This window comes from Pelmatolapia mariae, linkage group LG17 (assembly GCF_036321145.2).
Source record: "Pelmatolapia mariae isolate MD_Pm_ZW linkage group LG17, Pm_UMD_F_2, whole genome shotgun sequence".
NCBI lineage: Eukaryota > Metazoa > Chordata > Actinopteri > Cichliformes > Cichlidae > Pelmatolapia > Pelmatolapia mariae.
The window spans coordinates 14,252,501-14,270,396 of NC_086242.1; the positions used below are offsets into that span (position 1 = coordinate 14,252,501).

The following is a 17,896-nucleotide window of genomic DNA, read 5'->3' on the forward strand; positions in this document are numbered from 1 at the left end:
TACACATTTCCAACAATGTGTACACTTATGAGAAAAAAAAGAAACAATTAACAAAAAAGTAAGAAGCAGAGAAGTGGATGGAAAGGAAAAGTTGGGGAAAAGGAAGGGAATGAGTCAAAGGATGTGTGCAGGTTACAGTTCTAATTTGCAGACCTGTCCCTCAGGGTTGCCAGGTGTGTGAATGCGTAACATGCACTGCCTGAACCCATAGACATATCACCTTCATACCCAGCTCCAGACCTTTCTATCATTCCTTCTCCTTCCTCCCACACACAAAAGCATTTTACCCCTCCAGATATTTTTTTCCAAACATATTTCTCTGTTTCCTTCCCATTCTTCTTTTTTTCCAGGGAGGGGGCTGACTACCTCCTCTAAGGACTCAAGGAAAAAGCAAAACACAAAATCCTTCCCTTTCCCATCCCCCCAATTCTGTGCCTTTTCCCCCCAAAATAATGCTCCACAGGCAAACCTAATCATGGCAAAGAAAGCTTTTTGGGATACTGATTTGCCTTTCCATCAGTCAAAAGAATCTTGCACTTAACCATCATGCATAAAACAATCTGCAGGATAATTCACACCCGGCTGCTTTCTGAGCCTCGGTGCTCGTAGGAGATAAGTGAATTCAGAATTTAGTGGTAGTGGAAAGCAAAATGAGCACTAGGTGAATGATATATTCTCCATTTTCTTTCAGGGGTTTAAGGGCAGCTGAATATTTTATAATTTTTTTTAAAAGACTCATTCATCACGTAGTTCACATTGGCCAGGGGACTGTTGGAATATGAGGGACGATTCTGTGGTGAGAGAGACTTATGGAAGGAGTCCAGATATCGGGGCTCATTATCAAGAAGATGGAGAACGCTGGTGATGGAGTTAGAAATGTATGGGAGAAGAGAGTTGAATTGCAGGCACCGGATGAGGCTCCATCTGCATTCAGAGTGGGGTTAAGTAGGAGAAGTTGTCGCCATCGAAAAACGAATATAACTTTTTGAATTTGCAGGTCAACCTCTTCAATAAACTTTTCAAAACTTTGAAAGTCCAGTCACCTCTTATGGATGGAAGTAAAACTGCGTTACAGAACTAAGTTATTATCTTATGTCATCCAGGCTTGACCCTGGGGTGGGTGACACCTACATGCTTATTGTTTTGAAACAGTAGAGTGGTCACTGCTGATGTTGTAATTAGATTTAGCACATATATTACTAGTCTCCAGAAGATGACTGATTTGGTAGCATGTGAAGGGCCTCCTTGTTACCCAAAAAGTGATAAAAGCTTAAAAGCATAAAAGCTTTTTCTTTACCCATTTGGGGGGGGAGAGCTCTATTCTTTATGCAGAGGGTGAAGAATAGAGCCCAACCAGTTTATTGGTGGATTTATCAGCAAGCCAGTATTAGTTATTTGCCAATCTATTGGAAACACCATTTATAGAGATAGAGAGACACCCTTCAACCATGTTATGCATGTGGATGTTGCATAGCTTGTGCCCACCAGAGGGCACTCTGCAACCTTAGCTCTGGAGCGTCACAAACACATTAACCAGCCAAGCAGATTCGGATTGACTATAAACAAGTACAAAAATAAAACTTTAACTAACAAACGTCAGGGAAATTGGTATTAGGTTTAGGTTTTTGTTTTGTAGTTTGTGCTGCGTTTTGCTCTGTAGGAGCTGATTGGAGAAGTAATTGGCTACATAAGCTACACCTGGACCCAGTTGCCTTGGTTTTAAAAGCACCTTCCTTTCTACCTCCCTTTTGCTCACTGCTCCGATTTGAATACCAGCTTCCTTAATTAGATCAACTTAGCTACAGCGTGTGTTCTTAAGTTGTTTTGCTTTCTACAGGCCACACACCCATGCATGCTTTAAACTGCTGACTTACTGACAAACATTTCTCTTTAATTATGCTACATAAAATAAATGATCCTTTACTTGCAACTACCTCATCCACTCTCCCTCTTTTGTTGCAGCTTATGAGCTGGGTTATGACATTGCGTCTGACAGAAAAACATAATATAAATCAACCAATATTTCAGAATATCAGATTTTTAATTAAATTCATTTTATTTACATAAAGGTGCTGCATAATGCAAAGTAAAGACCCTACAATAATTCTGAGAAACCACCCTAACTGACCCCCTAGCAAGCACTCGGAGAGAGCGGGAAGGAAAAACTCCCTTCTCACAGGAAGAAAAATTAATACTTTTAAGTAGGTAAAGGTCCATTATTCTGCCTGTCTAAAGTTTAACTATTAATAAACCCCATCTGATTACGGGTTCTATATTATCACAACTACAACATATGAAAGACTATTGTACACAAGGACACCCGAGTAGCTTCTGGCCCACAAAATCCAACGTGTGTGTTGGTTATGTGTGGGTGGATATGGAGAGTATACAAGTGCCTGAATACATTATATCTGTATGTACAATGATGATGCATCTACCAGACGGTAGCACATCACACACCGAGTGCACCACTTTTGTGTTCCTATGTGACACAGAGACCATGAGAGAAAAAGACAATAAAAAGGCAACTGTTGGCATCCTTCTGGGAAATGTGTGTATCCCGTGGGAGGTTATCAGCTCAAGGTAGTTCACTTCCTGGTTGCATTCCCTCACAGTTAGCACCAAGGAGAGGAGGATGAGTGGGGAAGCAATTACACACACCATCACAGCCAAGATAGGTATTTCTGACACACACACACACACACACACACGAACCGTAAACTCATCACACATACAGGTAAAGGCCACTGTTATCCACACATATGGTGACAAATTACGTAAGACACCTGTGAGAAGCAATATGCCAGGAGAGCACACAATCTGAATTCATATTTAATATTCATACAGGGTCTCTTTGTGACAGGCTGGGGAGGTGTTCAGTCACACACTAATCTGAGGTGATTAGCTGTGCATACGTGTGTGTGCGGGGCTGAGAAAGAGAAACCGAGGGAGCGCGGCATAATTGGGAAAACTCCATATTTGCATAGACTGGAGATGAAAGAGTTTCTGGAGTTTTTTCATCAATGAACGTGCTAAAGAGCGGTGCAATATGCTTGAAATCACACTCTGCCTCTCGCCTTCTCCATGTCATTTCATATGTATTTTTCACATGTGCGCTTAGTGCATGTGTGTGCACACAGATAATGTGTACATTAGTGGTGAACATTCATGTTTCTTTAATGTCTATTCTTATTTATACTGCAGGTGAGACACGGTATCAATCTGCACCAGTTCTGAGGGATATATATGATTATAAAACGGAAATCTGGACACATTACTAAATACATTGAAATGTAAATACTAAATTTTTCATTTTGTACACACACACAGCATATGGTACTGAAAAAACAAAACAAAAGTATCTGTTGAGTATACTATGATAGCAGAAGTCCTTCCCCAAACTGTGGTGTTAAATTAGGAAGTGCAATACTAGGCTAGGACACAAAATGAAGAAGAGTTAGTTTTACAACTTCAGGTCTGTAAAACTTATTGTAATTCAAAACTCACAAGTAAAAACTAAAAAAAAATAATTGTGCTGACGACGTTTGAACCAAAGCTTCAAACAGCCTCATTCTGTGTTGTTATCTAACCACATGTAAATCTGGCTCTCAAGCAAAGCTGGTGCCTAGTTTACCTAATTTTCACAGTTGCAATGAAAATGCTGGAATGTGTAAAGAGGCTTTCGGTTCCTGAGTGCTACTGTCAAAGGTCTAAAGGTTGCAGGTCTATTTGGACAGGAGGAGACAGGAGACATATACAGTAAGTACAGCAGGCCAAAAATACCTAAAAGCAGCACTGCCAATTCTAATGGATGTTTACAAAAGACCTGAGGATTTACTTCCAGAGCAGTGGTTTCCATCATATGTCTCACTGTCTGACGCCTACTTTGAAAAAACTAAATGTTCATGCTTTTAACACGAAAAGCACCAAAGATACTGAATATATGCACAAACATTTAATTTAAAAGCTTAAAAAAAATCTATGTCCAAAGTAGTTCAAACCAACAAGACACACGCTTACATGCATAATTTCCCTGCAGTGCCCTCCAGCGTAGCCCTTGCCCTAACCACATAATAACATTAGCATTTCTAGCCCTCTTCTCTCCACATCTTATCTACTTCAAAAGCAGCGCTTCATTAAATACTGCCATCTATCAGAGAGCGGGGAGCCGAGTGGAATGCGTGTGTGTCTCCACAACACATGCAGTGTTATGTGGGGTCACACGCACTTGTAGATTAGTGTGACAGCCTGGACGTCACACCTCTCCCCCCACTCGCCTCTCCTCTGGCTGCATGCTGCCCGTGTGTCTTCTTCACTCAGTATCACCGCGTTTCGCCCTTCAAGACGAGACTCAACATGACCAGAGGGGCAAGTGTGCAAAATCTACTTATGTAAAGGGGAAGTCGTGAAACAATTAAATTAACTCCTGGTAATGGATTTAGCATGCGTTACATTTTTTTCATGACATATTTTTATAGAAAGTTTATTTAAACAAATAACTAATCTTCCAGCTGGCGGTGGTTAGCAGTGTTGTTTCACAGCAAGAAGGTCCTGGGTTCGAATCCGCTGGCCGGGCATTTCTGTGTGGGGTTTGCATATTCTCCCTGTGTAAGTGTGGGTTCGCTGGCAGTCAAGGGCAGTGAAAGGAAGCATGTTAGGTTAACATTTGATTCTTAATTGAGAGTAGGCATGAACTGTCTGTCTCTATGCATTAGCCATGTGATAGGCGAACTGTCAAAAGTGGGCACTGGGATAGGCTCCAGTCGATGGATGAATTTTTCTTTCATCTCAGGCTACATTATGTTTATGTATTTAATATGGAAAGAGCCCAAGTGTCCCAGACTAAATCTAAATCTAGCACATCTTGTTGCCAAACTTGTAATTAATAACTCACTAAATCCCCAAGAGTTTACTCAGGCCCAAAGTTGGCCCAAGTCCCGCTAACCAAAGCTAAATCTCAGCCAGTATTAGTCCTATCCTGCACAGCCAAACTCAAATCAAATCTGGCAGTGATGCTACTGTATATTTGCCATCTACTGCCAAAAACACTGCACTATTTTAGGTCCGATTCAGTACTTATCATCCCTCTGTTGAGGTGAGACGAGATGAGCCTATCATAGCTTAATGACTGTGCACATAATCTTGATTCGTTTCTGCACAATATTAACTTTATTTATGTCCATTTCACTTTCTGAACTTTTTTTGCCATCATGTAGTTACTGGCCAAACAAAAATCCAGTGCAGCAAATTGTCATTAGGCCAGTTTGGAATGTGCGCATGAAGCACATTTTGTGCTTGAGATCTCAAAAATGACCTGAAACTTCAATTTTTTCTTTTATATTTCCCCATTTCTCTAATCTCATTTTGATTATGTTGTTACACACTTCACCATTAAATTGGAGTCAGTAAGTGTCAGGATGAGTGCTTAAGTTCAAGTGGGAACAGCTGTAGTCTGAACACATGTTAACAGATCTAAATCAACGGCACACTGCAGTGCTAATTTACTTATTCATAGTGCTGGTGCAAAGCTGCTAATTCTTAATGCTCAGTTACTTCATTTTTGTCTCTATTTGTGGTTTAGCATGTAGCAATCATCAGCTTTGACAATTTCCCTACACCACTTTATCACCGTTTCACCGGGGACGTCACAATGCTGCATTTCCTCTTCGAACAGAGGACGCAACCAGGACAACACTAATAAATCCCAGTTTGTACTTGTAGTGGCAGGCGGCGCTGCGGATTCCCCGAATTCCCCATTTGCCACCGTCAACCAACACGATGTTGCACCGACGAATGATGGGTAAAAGATGCTCCTACATACTGATAACAGATGTAGAGCGGCATGAGATGCGAGTCAGAGAAAAAGCAAAAGAGACGTAGAGAGGGGGAGGTGGTTTTTGATAAGATAGGAGAAGGTAGGGAGCAGAGGGAGGAGAAAACGATAAAGGACAACAGTAGGGAGGCTTGATCGTCTGTCTCTGGAGAGGGATAGAGGGAGGAGAGAGATTGTGGAGTGGAGTGAGTGATGGAGATGAAGCCAGGATGATATTGACAGAGAATCCGGGGCACCAGATGGAGTGAGCGAGACAAAGGGAAAAAAAGAGCTCGGAGACTGAGAAAAAAAGAGATTTGAGACAAAAACCAAAGATTTAGATAGAGAGAGGAACAAAGGCAGACAGAGGCTTAGAGTGCAGCAGAGGAAAATCCAGTGTGTGTCTGTCTGACTTAGTGAATATGGAGGTCTCAGTTTCTTGGCAGAATGCTGCAGCAGAACTTGGCCCGGACCCTAATGGAGATGTAAGAAGTCTCTGAGTTTGATCACACACACACACACACACACACACACACACACACACACACACACACACACACACACACACACACCTCAATGGCTCCGGACAACCTCAATGCACTGACACCACAGTTAAACCAAACGTAAGCAAAACTTCACTATATAAGTATAGTGCGTAATACAAACGTAGCAGGTTTTCAAGGTCGTGTGGCAACTGAACTTTTTTTTTCAAAAGTAAATACTGACTAATTAAAGTAATAAATAAATACTTTTTGTAGCACATATAAGCTTCATGTGGGAACATGTGGGGGGAAAAAAATCCCAGTAAATGTATAAAAATCTGATTTGGTTGCCAAAAATTTCAAGAAACAGTGTTTATTAATGAGAACCCCCTAATTTATGTTTTTTCTCCCACTAGCAAACTATGACATCACTGTTGGATGCAATTACAAGAGCGACCAGAGACCCATTTGACCACAGCCAGTCTCACCCATTAGTGGTGCTGGGTGTGGTCAGAGGTGAAGCAAGTTGAATCTGTGAACCACAAACAGTCTGGTGCTAATTACTCTCTAACCATGTTCATAGCTGCATTCATTTGTTTCTCTTGCTTTGCCACAGTAAAGCGTAACAGTAATTATAGAAATATGAGGGCAAATGTGTGGTTTTTATATATTTTTTTACATAATTAAATTTAAAAAAATGAATAAATGTGCTTTCTAAAAGCACCACCGGTCATTGGTCCATTTTATTATTAAAGAAACATGGCATTTTCAGAAAAGCTACTATATTATAATTGAGCTACAGCAATATATGAACAATGTTCATATTAAGGATGTCATAATCCCAGACATGTAATAGTTGTTACTAGTATTAGTAGAAATGCATGAATCTCAATACACAATTTGATACAAAAACAAAATAATTAGCCCATGCACTTAAAAAGTAGATTTAAATCACTGATATGTTGATCACAGACCAAGTTAAATCTTAACATAGTATTTTGTTGACAGGATACAGGCTGAAATGTTAGTAGGCTACTCAGACACCATCCTAACATTGTAATGTATTATGATAGTTACACTAATATAATACCTGGTATCTTTTGGAAGAATAGCCTTCATACCACCAACAGGATTCCTGACATTTGCATGTAAATCCCTTTAATATTTGATCAGTAGCAGCAATTGCACACATCAAAAATTGTTCTTGGTCTAAATTAGCATTGGAAGCAAACATATTCAAACCATAATTTTGACTGGTAAAATTTTTATTAACAAAAATGTATAATTCAGTTTGCACAAAATTAACTATGCATTTCTAACAGCGAGAAATGCTGCTTTCAGATGTGTTCGGTTAGAATGTAAATTTTTGATTTCAGCAATTAAATTCCTACTCGTGCCATCATTCGAGACATCGACGATTTTTCATGAATAGAAATCTAGATAATAAAATAATAATAATTCTGGCCAGCTAAAATTAAATTATTGGCATGTTGCTTAAATTTGAAATCTAATTTCATATGTTTTCAACACAATTACAAATCAACCCAGATTGTTTTTTGTTTATCATCCAGTCACAAGTGCTAATATATTCAGTTTACCATCAGATTTACTCACGTAAGCACAGCTATTGTTTGCAAAAAGACACAAATCCAATATAAAGTCAATAAGATCAACTGTTCTTAATAGCATAACTATATGTTCTAGCTTTATATGGTTATATACCTATTGTGGGATTTAAAATTTTACCCAAATCTTCTAAACTATCTTGCTAATGCAATTCTATAATACCAACTGTGATCATTACAAGAGTATTTCCTTCTTTGTGTTTTCACTGATTCATTGCTTGCTGAGTCTCCTGTTTTCCTGCATTGATGCAGTTTAAAACAAGTGCAGGATCAAAAAGTAACTCTGTAAATGAAAGATAATCTTTAACTTTAAACTTTAAAGTTAGTAATTTAACTTTTTTATATTATTGATGCCATCAGCACTATTGCCTCAAAGCAAGAAGGTCTTGGGTTCAAATCCACTCTGGATATTCCTCCTTCTTTCCACAGTCCAGAGACTTCCAGCATGCTTTTCAATATATGACCTATGAATAATTTAAAAAACTGAGCAGACCAATCAGCACAAGCACTACTTAAGCCAAGTTCCATACAGCATCTGGACAAATATATCAACCATCTGCAACTGGCAGAGTCCAGCGAGTCTCCTCATTTTATTTTTCTAATTTAGCGGCTTGCCTCTTTGAAAATTCAACTTGTTAAATCATTTTTTAATTTACCAAGTCCCTGAAGACCTGCAGTTGCATGGTCAGTGTTATGTAGAACAAAGCCCTGGTGTTGAGGTCTCCATGACAACACACACATTCATGTGATGGGAGTTTCTCCCCGTGAATATATTGGTAATCGTTGGCCTCACTGTGGCTGGATGAATATTTACAACATATTAACCAACTGCTTAAACCATATGCACAACAACTAACAACACACAAATACTCTAAAGTTGTGAGTCTGTATGTTTGTGTGTGTGCGTGTGTGTCTATGTCCTTAAATGACTTGCATTCTCAAGAATTAACCTTTGACCAGTCCAAGTCTCCTGCACCACATGCAGCTCATCAATTCCTCCATCGGCTCTCACTCTTACTGCTCTGCCCACACAAAGACACACATCTGTGAATGCTAGCAGTGATTATGCAAGGATAATGGTTATGTCACACACTTAAGTCTCACAAAAAGCCACATCCAAGCACAAAGGGGCTGCTAGCCAGACTTGGGTTTTGGTTGTCTGATTTGCTGTTTCCTGAAACAGAGAGCCGAAGTGCTGCGGCTGTGAAGCAACTTGAGAAAAATAAACAGATTTGTGGGTTTCTTTCTCACTGTTCATCCTCATTGGACAACATGTCATACAGCTACAGACACACACACAGAGCCCCATGCTGTGTGCTACAAAGAGTGATCCGCCTAAAGACTCCAACACAAGCATGGGAAAGAATCAGAAAATAAAAGCCAGGGAGACCGCCTGTGAGGATGCCAATTAAAACAGACAGCCCATACAGGAGGAGTGTGTGCATGCGTGTGTGTCCTCTGGGAGTCACTTCTCTCCTCTTATGGGGTGTCTGTTTGCGAAGGAGAAGGGAAGTAAACACACCTATCCCCCCACCCCCCTCACAGACACACACACACACACAAACAAGAAGGGCTTTCCCCTAATGTTATTGAGTTAGAGCGAGCGAGAGTGAAGAGGGATCATCCGCCATCTGCCGAATCATGAGTCACTCTCTTTGTGCTATCAGCTTTCAATCACCATCACCCCATCAGAGTCAATACTCTGTCTCGCATGCATTTATCCTCATTTCTCTTTATGAGGCACCGCACAAAGAAAATGATGTGTACAATAACAGCATGTCATCACAAATTCATCTTCAGTGCTAATATCAGCCCATGTGCAACACTGCTTGAAGTAAAAGTACACATTCTGATACTTTAGCCCCTCACAACAGTATCAGGGACTCACTCACTATCATTTAGATTTTTTTTTTGTTCATTAAAAAATAAAGACTTTCAACCTGTTTAAATAAAACATTTACAATGCAGCATCTTACTACTTTAAAGGAGACAGTCCAATATAATATAAGGAAGCCTTGTTTTTGTATTCAAAAATACTCCAAACGGCTCTATAATTTATGTTGCTCACCCCCAAAAATCAGCTGCATGGAAAAATTTGGGGTTTTGCTGTTGAGAAATATAGGCTAAATGTATTTAAACCAGTTATTTTTTGCTTTCTCTTCCTTTTTAAGTTCCAATTTCCTTCGGGGCCAACCTTCGGGATCAATAAAGTTTTATTGAATTGAATTGAATTGAATTGAATTGAATTGAATAAAAAGGGACTATCCACAAGAAAAGAAGAAACCACCTTCAGAACTTAGCATTGCCATTTTCTAGAGATAGTTCTGCTTTGGGGCATTTGATACGCACAGAAGCTGTTTGTCAACGTTAACTACATACATGGTGTGATCAGATTAGATGCTAATGCTCCAACAGGACAAAAATGCACAGCTTCAGCGAACTATATGAAATGAGGACCAGCGCAAACTCTGACAAGTGAAGCTGGCATGTCACAAGGCCAACAAAAAAAACCCAAAACCCAGAAACCAGGACATGGCATCTCATATAAAAAAGGATATGATAAAAGGTTTTGTCTTCTCTGAACAACCGCCACAAAGAGGAGGCACATTTGTTAAAATTAGACATTGGCCATTCTGAGTCACTGGATTGGTGTCAGTGCCAGGACTGATTTGATTAAGCAGATCAGCTTTCAACCAGACATGACCAATCCCCGAGGTCTGTTTTTCATATTCACAAAACTCTGATGTGCCACTAATACAGGCTCTCTGTAAATTATGCAACATTATGTAACGTAAATATTACAAGGACATGCAGCTGTAAGTGTTTCGGGGATGGTTTTTATTATTTATTGTTCCCTCCCAGCACAGAGCCACAGCCACCGTGTACAGTACGGGTCATCTAGATGAGAATGTGGCCCATTAAAGAGTGATGAGATCATCCACTATTGATTTTCCACCGTGCACGTGTGTTCATATGGAGCACTCCACACCACAAAACTGCAGCAAAGGATCGCCTTCTCTACATCCTCCTCTAGTGTGTTTATACAGTACATGTGTGCCTAATGTTCGTGTCCCACTTGGCGGTTTAGTGCGATTCTTTCAGAGGAACCTCATGACTTAGGAATGCCGTGAATGGCTCAGAGGCCTTAAGATGGGAAAGTATGCATCGATTTTGGAGATCATTCCCACAACATTAGCCTGCACTCACTCCTCCAATCACTGTGACCTCTCTGTCGACTCATTCATCTGCTAAAGCACAAAAAGCTCTCTATTAGGAGGTGTGTCACACATCTGATCACACACACATGACTCTAACAAGACTGCCACATCTGTGCGTGTCTGTGTGTTTGTGTGTGTGTAGCCTATGGGAGTTTTCAGGCATCTCCTCAGGGGCCAGTGTCTTGACTGAATAAAAGTCAAGTATGTGTAACAGCAGACATAACTCACTGAAAATGACCTGTAGACATACAGTATTTCCACCCATAATGCATCTGACTGACCTCGACTTGACCCTTCAAATTAATCATATTTCATTCTAGCTACTGCGCTTTGTTTCTCATGCTGTAATGACCTAAACACTCCACCTCTTACCACCCCCCACCCCCTCAGTGGAAAATCTGACTTTGCACCCTTCGATAAATTAAACTCCCAAACCTAATTCATAAAGTAAACACGATATGGAACAATGTGTACAGTTCTAGGACATCAGAGATGAGATACAGACAGTAACAAACTGGATGTCGTTGTTTAGTTAAATCCCTTTTATCAACACAAATTTTTTGCAGAAAGGATAAAGAAACGCCATCGCCCAAACTAATGTTAATTTACTTTTAAATATGACAAGATGAAGAATCCATAACACAGCACCACGAACAGGGTTTCTGGCATCCTACAGGGTCTAAGTTGACCCGCCCACAGGGCCTAAGGGAAAGTCCACACAGAAAGAGAGTAGCAGAGATGCACTAACCAGAAAGCATGGAAATCAAATCAATCAGTCAGTGAAATTCAGTGACATGTAGTGGCGACAACCAAAATAAATATTAGTAATGTGAATTGGGTATATCCCAAGTTAAACTTCTTAAATTTACCAATGTACAACATCCCAACTCTCACCTATGGTCACAAGTTCTGGGTAGTGAAAAGCAGGAAAAACCCCTAATTTGGCAAAGCAACTTAAAGCCCAATATTCAGACCTCTTCAGAGATTTCAAGGGGCGTTTTAATTCAACATGATCAATGAGCTTCTTCTGAAGGATGGCCGAGCTCAACCTTAGGGATAAGGTGAGGAGCTTGGCCATTCGGAAGGAGCTCAGAGTACAGCTGCCATTCCCCAACATCGAAAGGAGCCAGTTGAGGTAATTCGGGCATCTGACCAGAATGCCCTCCAGGTGCCTCACAGGTGAGGTGTTCTGGGCATGTCTCACCTAGCGGAGGCCTTGGGGCAGACCCAGGACACGCTGGTGAGATTATATCTCATGGCTGGTTAAGAAGACTTGGAAAAGTGATAGGAGGAGGAGGATGGATGGAGTTTATGTTTAAGTACACTGAGTAATCATTTTGTTTAAGTATCCGATTGGCTATCAAGAATCATGTAATTCTACTGGCATCGATAATGACTACATATCTGGTATCGTGACATCTCTTTTGCAGATACGATCAGCTGAAACGAGTTTCCTGTGTTGGTTGCTTGGCTCAGCATTAGAGACGAGATGATGAGCGCTGACATCCGCAGGGAGCTCAGAATAGAATCACAGTGAGAGGGTTTGGGCATCTGATCTGGTTGCCTCCCTGATGCCTTCCTTTGGAGATTTTCCTCACCTAACTAGAAAGACACCCCCAGAACTCACTGAAGAGATTATATAATTCATCTAACACTTCATGGGAGCACTTTGGGATCCCCCAGGATGAACTGGAATAGCATGTAGCTACTACAACCAACTTTGCATAAGCAGAAGATGATAAACGTATGGTTGTATGGATGGATTACTCTAAGAGATTTGCCATAGATACAGTAACGAGACAACATCCTCTCCAATTGTGAACGTTCAGTCACCCAGCTCCTGTCCTTACAGACTCGTGTTTCCCCTACCGGCTCTCTGCCACAGAAGTCTTTTGCCACCGATGAACCAAAAAAAGAACAAGAGCGGTTCACCAACTCCTTCCTCTACCTAAACAAAAATTCAGTTACTTTATTATCTCAGAGAGGAAATTAGCATCCAAAAACAGAAGAACACAAATGCATGGGATCAACTAAATGCAGAACATGACCACAGGTATCATAATGAGGAGTGAAGCAAAAATCTGTCCTGTCTTCTTCACAACTTGTTGCAGCCAGCGGGGAGCTTCTCTCTTTTTTTCTATTACATGTATTATTCACACAACAAGGGCTGCGGAAATTATCACCAACTGCACATAACAGACACCATGTGCTGTGATTCCTCTCTGTGCTTTTACACTCGGGCTGAATGTCTCAAAGCACGGCTGTCTCTCCCGTTTCTTTGGGTTGTGAAGACACTAATCTTCAGATCTGGCTGTCTTCGAATGTAGCTAACGTCTGACTAATTAAACAGAACTTGAATCACGATGTGTCTATTTGAATAAGGTCACTTTAAGACCCTGACAGAGGTGCTGACACCTGTAGTGGACTGGTTTGCCTTCCCCCTGCAAGCATGCGACCTTATCCCAGTCATGAGACGTTCTGCTCGGGAAGCCTGAGGCTGTACTCTTCCCAAACGCCCCCCTTCTTTGATCTCCTAATCACCTGGCTCAGCCTGGGCCCGAAAAGCGAGCAGGGAGCGGCTGCAGGGGCAGGAGGAGGACAATAATAACCACAGCAGCTGCTCTGGAAGGGAGATTTAAACCTTCTTTTTTTGGGGGGGGGGGGGGGGGGGGGGGGCCATTTAAAGGTTGTAGTTTCACGCTATAATGTGATCACGCCCCAGCATACCGAAACTAATGAATTTACCTGTTATGCATCATTCAAGGTTACAAGGTGAAATCTGGAGCCTCGGAACACAGTGCCACCTGTTAACCTGACAACAAACAGCATTTCCTGACACCGCTCACGTACCTCTTCGTGTTTGAAGAAGCAGCCAGTTCGAGTGAAATCCACATCCCCTTTTGTTAGAGGATCCAGTGTTTGTTTACCATTTGTCTTCTCACAAAGAAGCACATGAATGCTGCAGAGCAGCTTCAAAGCCAACTTGGATGCTGTGCCTGTCAGGCCTTCCCAGCATCATGTAAAAAAAAAAAAGAAAGAAAGAAAAGCCATGGTGCTATATAAACACCACACCGGCAACAGTTTAGCAATAATAATATTTCCCGGAAATATCTCATAGCTGCACAAAAACATATATAAAACAGACTGAACTGAAAATTACAAACACTTCCATTCTCTCAGTGTGTGGAACTCTCTATCCCTCTCTAAACACTCGACCCAGTCGTGGGATAAGCAGAGGACAGGAGCTGACTCCCCATTAAACTGTCACATATTGACAAATTCTGCCTGGGATAACAGGGTGCTGTGTCTAGTTATGATTTGGCCTGCTGCCCGTTTGTGTGGTTTTAAAAGTGCACTTTGCTTCACATGCTGGTCTCTGGACTTTGCATAACATTCCTCTTCCCCTCCTGTGTTAAGCAGGGCTTTGCAACCGAACACGAAGAGCCCCCTAAACACCCCTATTGTCTCCGAGAAGCCCTGTGGTGGTACCGAGCAGCTGACACAGTGTTCAGTGCGGAGGTCTTTTTCTGCAGCTCAGAGGAGGGCTGGCTGACTGGAGCTGCGGTTTCTTGGCTCATTTCTCGTGCACTGACCTGAGATGAAGCTAAAATGTGCCTAATTTTTACAGAGTGGACCTCTCCACCCTGTGGAATCCCCTCCAGCACTCCCCCCTCCGGGGTTCCCCGCCCCTCCGGACATTGTAGCGGTCATGGGAAGCAAATTCAAGCAGACTGCTTACCTTAGTAGGTTGGGCAGAGGGATGGAGCCGGAGCCTGACCCCAGTATTCCCTTCTTTCCGCTTAACAATTTCTCCACCAAGGCGACATTCCCAGTCCGGGCGGCTTCCAGCAGCTCCTGCTCCTTCCCCATCCCGGACACAAGTTTGCAACGACAAGGAAATAAAAATCCAACAAATCTCCCATATACGCCTCCTTTCCCCCCACCCCCGACACCTTTCTTCACTGTCTGGTGTGAGAAAGCATCTGAAAGGATTCCTCTCACTGCATGCTGCTGCTGCACGGTGGAAATAGGTGTTACTGATGCTGCAGATCAGCTCTGGCGTGCACTGCTCTCCTCAGTTCACGGGCATGCACGGGTCCGCTTCCCTGCACTTCTCCCCGGTGCAGTGCAATCAGGAGCAGCGGGGAGAACCGAAGCGAATCCCTGAAGTGTGAAGTGAAGAGTAACCAGGGTTTAAAAGAGAGAGGGGGGAAACAAAAAGGAAAAACAAACTCCTTCTCACTCCCAACTCTCACTCCCCTCCGCTTCTCGTCTCTGACGCTCCTGCCGGTAACAGCCGGGAGGTGAAACTCCATCCGCCCCCACAACAAGCTCTCCTTCCCCCCGCTGCGCTCAGCACTCCTCTCCTGCGATCCAAGCGCACTGCCCGGTGCTTTTCTGTGTCGCCTGAACCTTAACGTCAACTCACCTGTCGTCAAACACTGGGCTTCCTTTTCCTGCTTACAAAATAAAACAACTTTTTTTTAGGCACTTTTTATTCTCACCCTAAATCCCTCTACATCTCACACTTGAGTGATTTTGCATCCAGATAAAGCTGGAAGCCAGCAAAAAACTTCTCCAAATCGAGAAGATTAACTGCTGTTATGGGCTAAAATAGTGATATTATAGGGATATAATTTCAGGTTAGGTAGGTATGAATACATACCCACGTGTTTACATCTATTTTGAGGCCTAGTAGATACTTTATGACAGTATTTAGGAGAGCAAATTGCTATTTAGCTTTCAATATAAGCAAAGCACAATATGACTATACACCCTAAACAAAGCAGCAGAATTCATTTGGGGCTAATAATTAATACAAATAATCACTATTATTTCACTGTAAATCTTTTTGGCTCTTTCTGAGCAATGTTTACTTCTGCTGCACTTATTCCCAAACACATTTACTGCTAAATTAGTACCTTTTTTTCATGGCCCCCTGGAGTACTGGATCCCCCTGGGGTAATCGGCTGTTAATTAGAAGCCTTCTTTCAAATCATTTTTGCTTCTGGTGCTTACTAATAAACACTCTGGAGATAAAATAAGCTAAAATCATTATGCTATTCCTGCACTGAAAAGAATCTAATTAGATTTTGTCCCTTATCACTTATGCGATGCTAAGCTTTTATTTTGAAAGTACTCATGCTGTGCTTCCTCTGTTACCACGGGTTACCTGACTGGCAGACTTACTGTACAGTCTGGGCGTGGATGACGATGCTCCAGCACCAACGGGAGGCTATGCCTTTGTTAGGTTCTTTAAAAAGTCACACTCGCAGCAGCCACCGGCTGTAGCAGCCGCTGCCGCTCTCACACCTCAAACTTATTCTGGCACACTTGCACATGCGCACTCCTCCTCTGTGCGGACAGTGTAGTCTCGTCACTGCTGAATAGATTTAGAAGCAGGTGAGCTCCTAAAATATCCCGCAGTCATGCTAGAGCAGAGTTTGTGTGAATGCAGAGGAGGGATTTGTCTTTTTTTCTCTTATGTTTGCTGATGTGACAGCCTGGGAAGCTGAGACTCCCTCCACCCTCTCCACTGCGCCCCCACTCTGCAGGTCGGTGCAAGCTTGGACCTGCCTCACGCCAACTCTGCTGCTAAATTGGAATTTAGAAGCAAATGTTGCCTTTAAGCGCTCCACCTGCAGCTGTAGTTTCCCCCCCCCGAATTTTTTAAGCGCTTGTAGGCAATTCAAATGATTAAAGTCTTGAAATTAAAGAATAATTTAAATATGCATTTATTATTTTCTTCATTAGTCAACCTTGGAGCAAATAAAACTTTACTTTTTCACATCTATGTGAAGATGACAGTAAACTACAAGTCAGCTTTTATGAATTTCAGTATATTAGGTAAGAATTTAATATCTAACAACCCCCAAATTATCCAAATGTTTTTGTTTTATTTTTACATTTTTTAATAACCTGATTATATTTCACAGAAACATACACCCTCAGCAGCTGCTGAGGCTTCAAAGGCTGTGTGTGCTCGCTCCACATGTTTCCAGCTGTGGCAGCATTCAGATTAAGGTCCTGCGTGTCACCTGTTGATCTGAAATCAGGTCAGCAATAGCAGATTTCTGCAGCGGTGGGGGGGGGAAAAAAAGCTCTTTGTTCGCACAGACTTATGATATTACTGTTATCCTCGCACCCACATGTCAGTGATTACATGATGCTGCTCAGTGAGAGAGCTGGATCAAGCCTCTGCTTGCACAGATGGCCTCTAGGTTACTACTATTATTGATTATACAGTATTGATGTGACATACATATCCCAGTAATGTGTAGGTCTGCAGATGCGAAATAATCATTTAAAAACACATGTCATCATGATCACATGCTGTTTACTTTGTGAACATGTAGAAGCTTAGGCTGGTGGAAATGTATGGTGGCCCTGAGGTGCCAAATACATACATAAATTGCTTTTTACAAAAAAAAAATGGAATTTGGTTTTGCAGTTGTTTAAGATTTGGACACATTTGACCCCCTGGTGTTGCAACAATAAAAGTGAAAGTCATTTGTGTAATAAGTCATGAAAATACAACTGCTACTTCATGAGATATTCTCACTGGTCACTTCATTAGGTACACCTTATTGGATTGGGTCCCTTTTTATCTTTGTAGCTGCCTTAATTGTTTGTGGTACACCCACCCAACAAGTTGCTGGAGACACTCCTCAGAGATTTTGGTCTGTACTAACACAATAGGATCCCATAGTTGATGCAGATTTGTCTGCTGCACATGCATTATGTGAATTTCCAAAGATG

At 41.7% G+C, this 17,896-nt stretch overlaps 1 protein-coding gene across 4 annotated transcripts in view; it reads right to left on the reverse strand.

Annotated features, from left to right (window-relative positions):
• anks1b (ankyrin repeat and sterile alpha motif domain containing 1B) overlaps positions 1 to 15,510 on the reverse strand; it is a 274,591-nt gene extending 259,081 nt beyond the window's left edge. For 3 of the 4 annotated variants that reach the window (XM_063460710.1, XM_063460713.1, XM_063460709.1), the window contains exon 1: positions 14,877 to 15,510. In XM_063460710.1, the coding sequence (XP_063316780.1) occupies positions 14,877 to 15,007 (131 nt within the window). In that variant the 5' untranslated portion in view covers positions 15,008 to 15,510. The remainder of the gene's footprint in view (positions 1 to 14,876) is intronic. The other variant, XM_063460711.1, reaches the window with a different exon arrangement.
• Between the last annotated feature and the right edge of the window lie 2,386 nt (positions 15,511 to 17,896).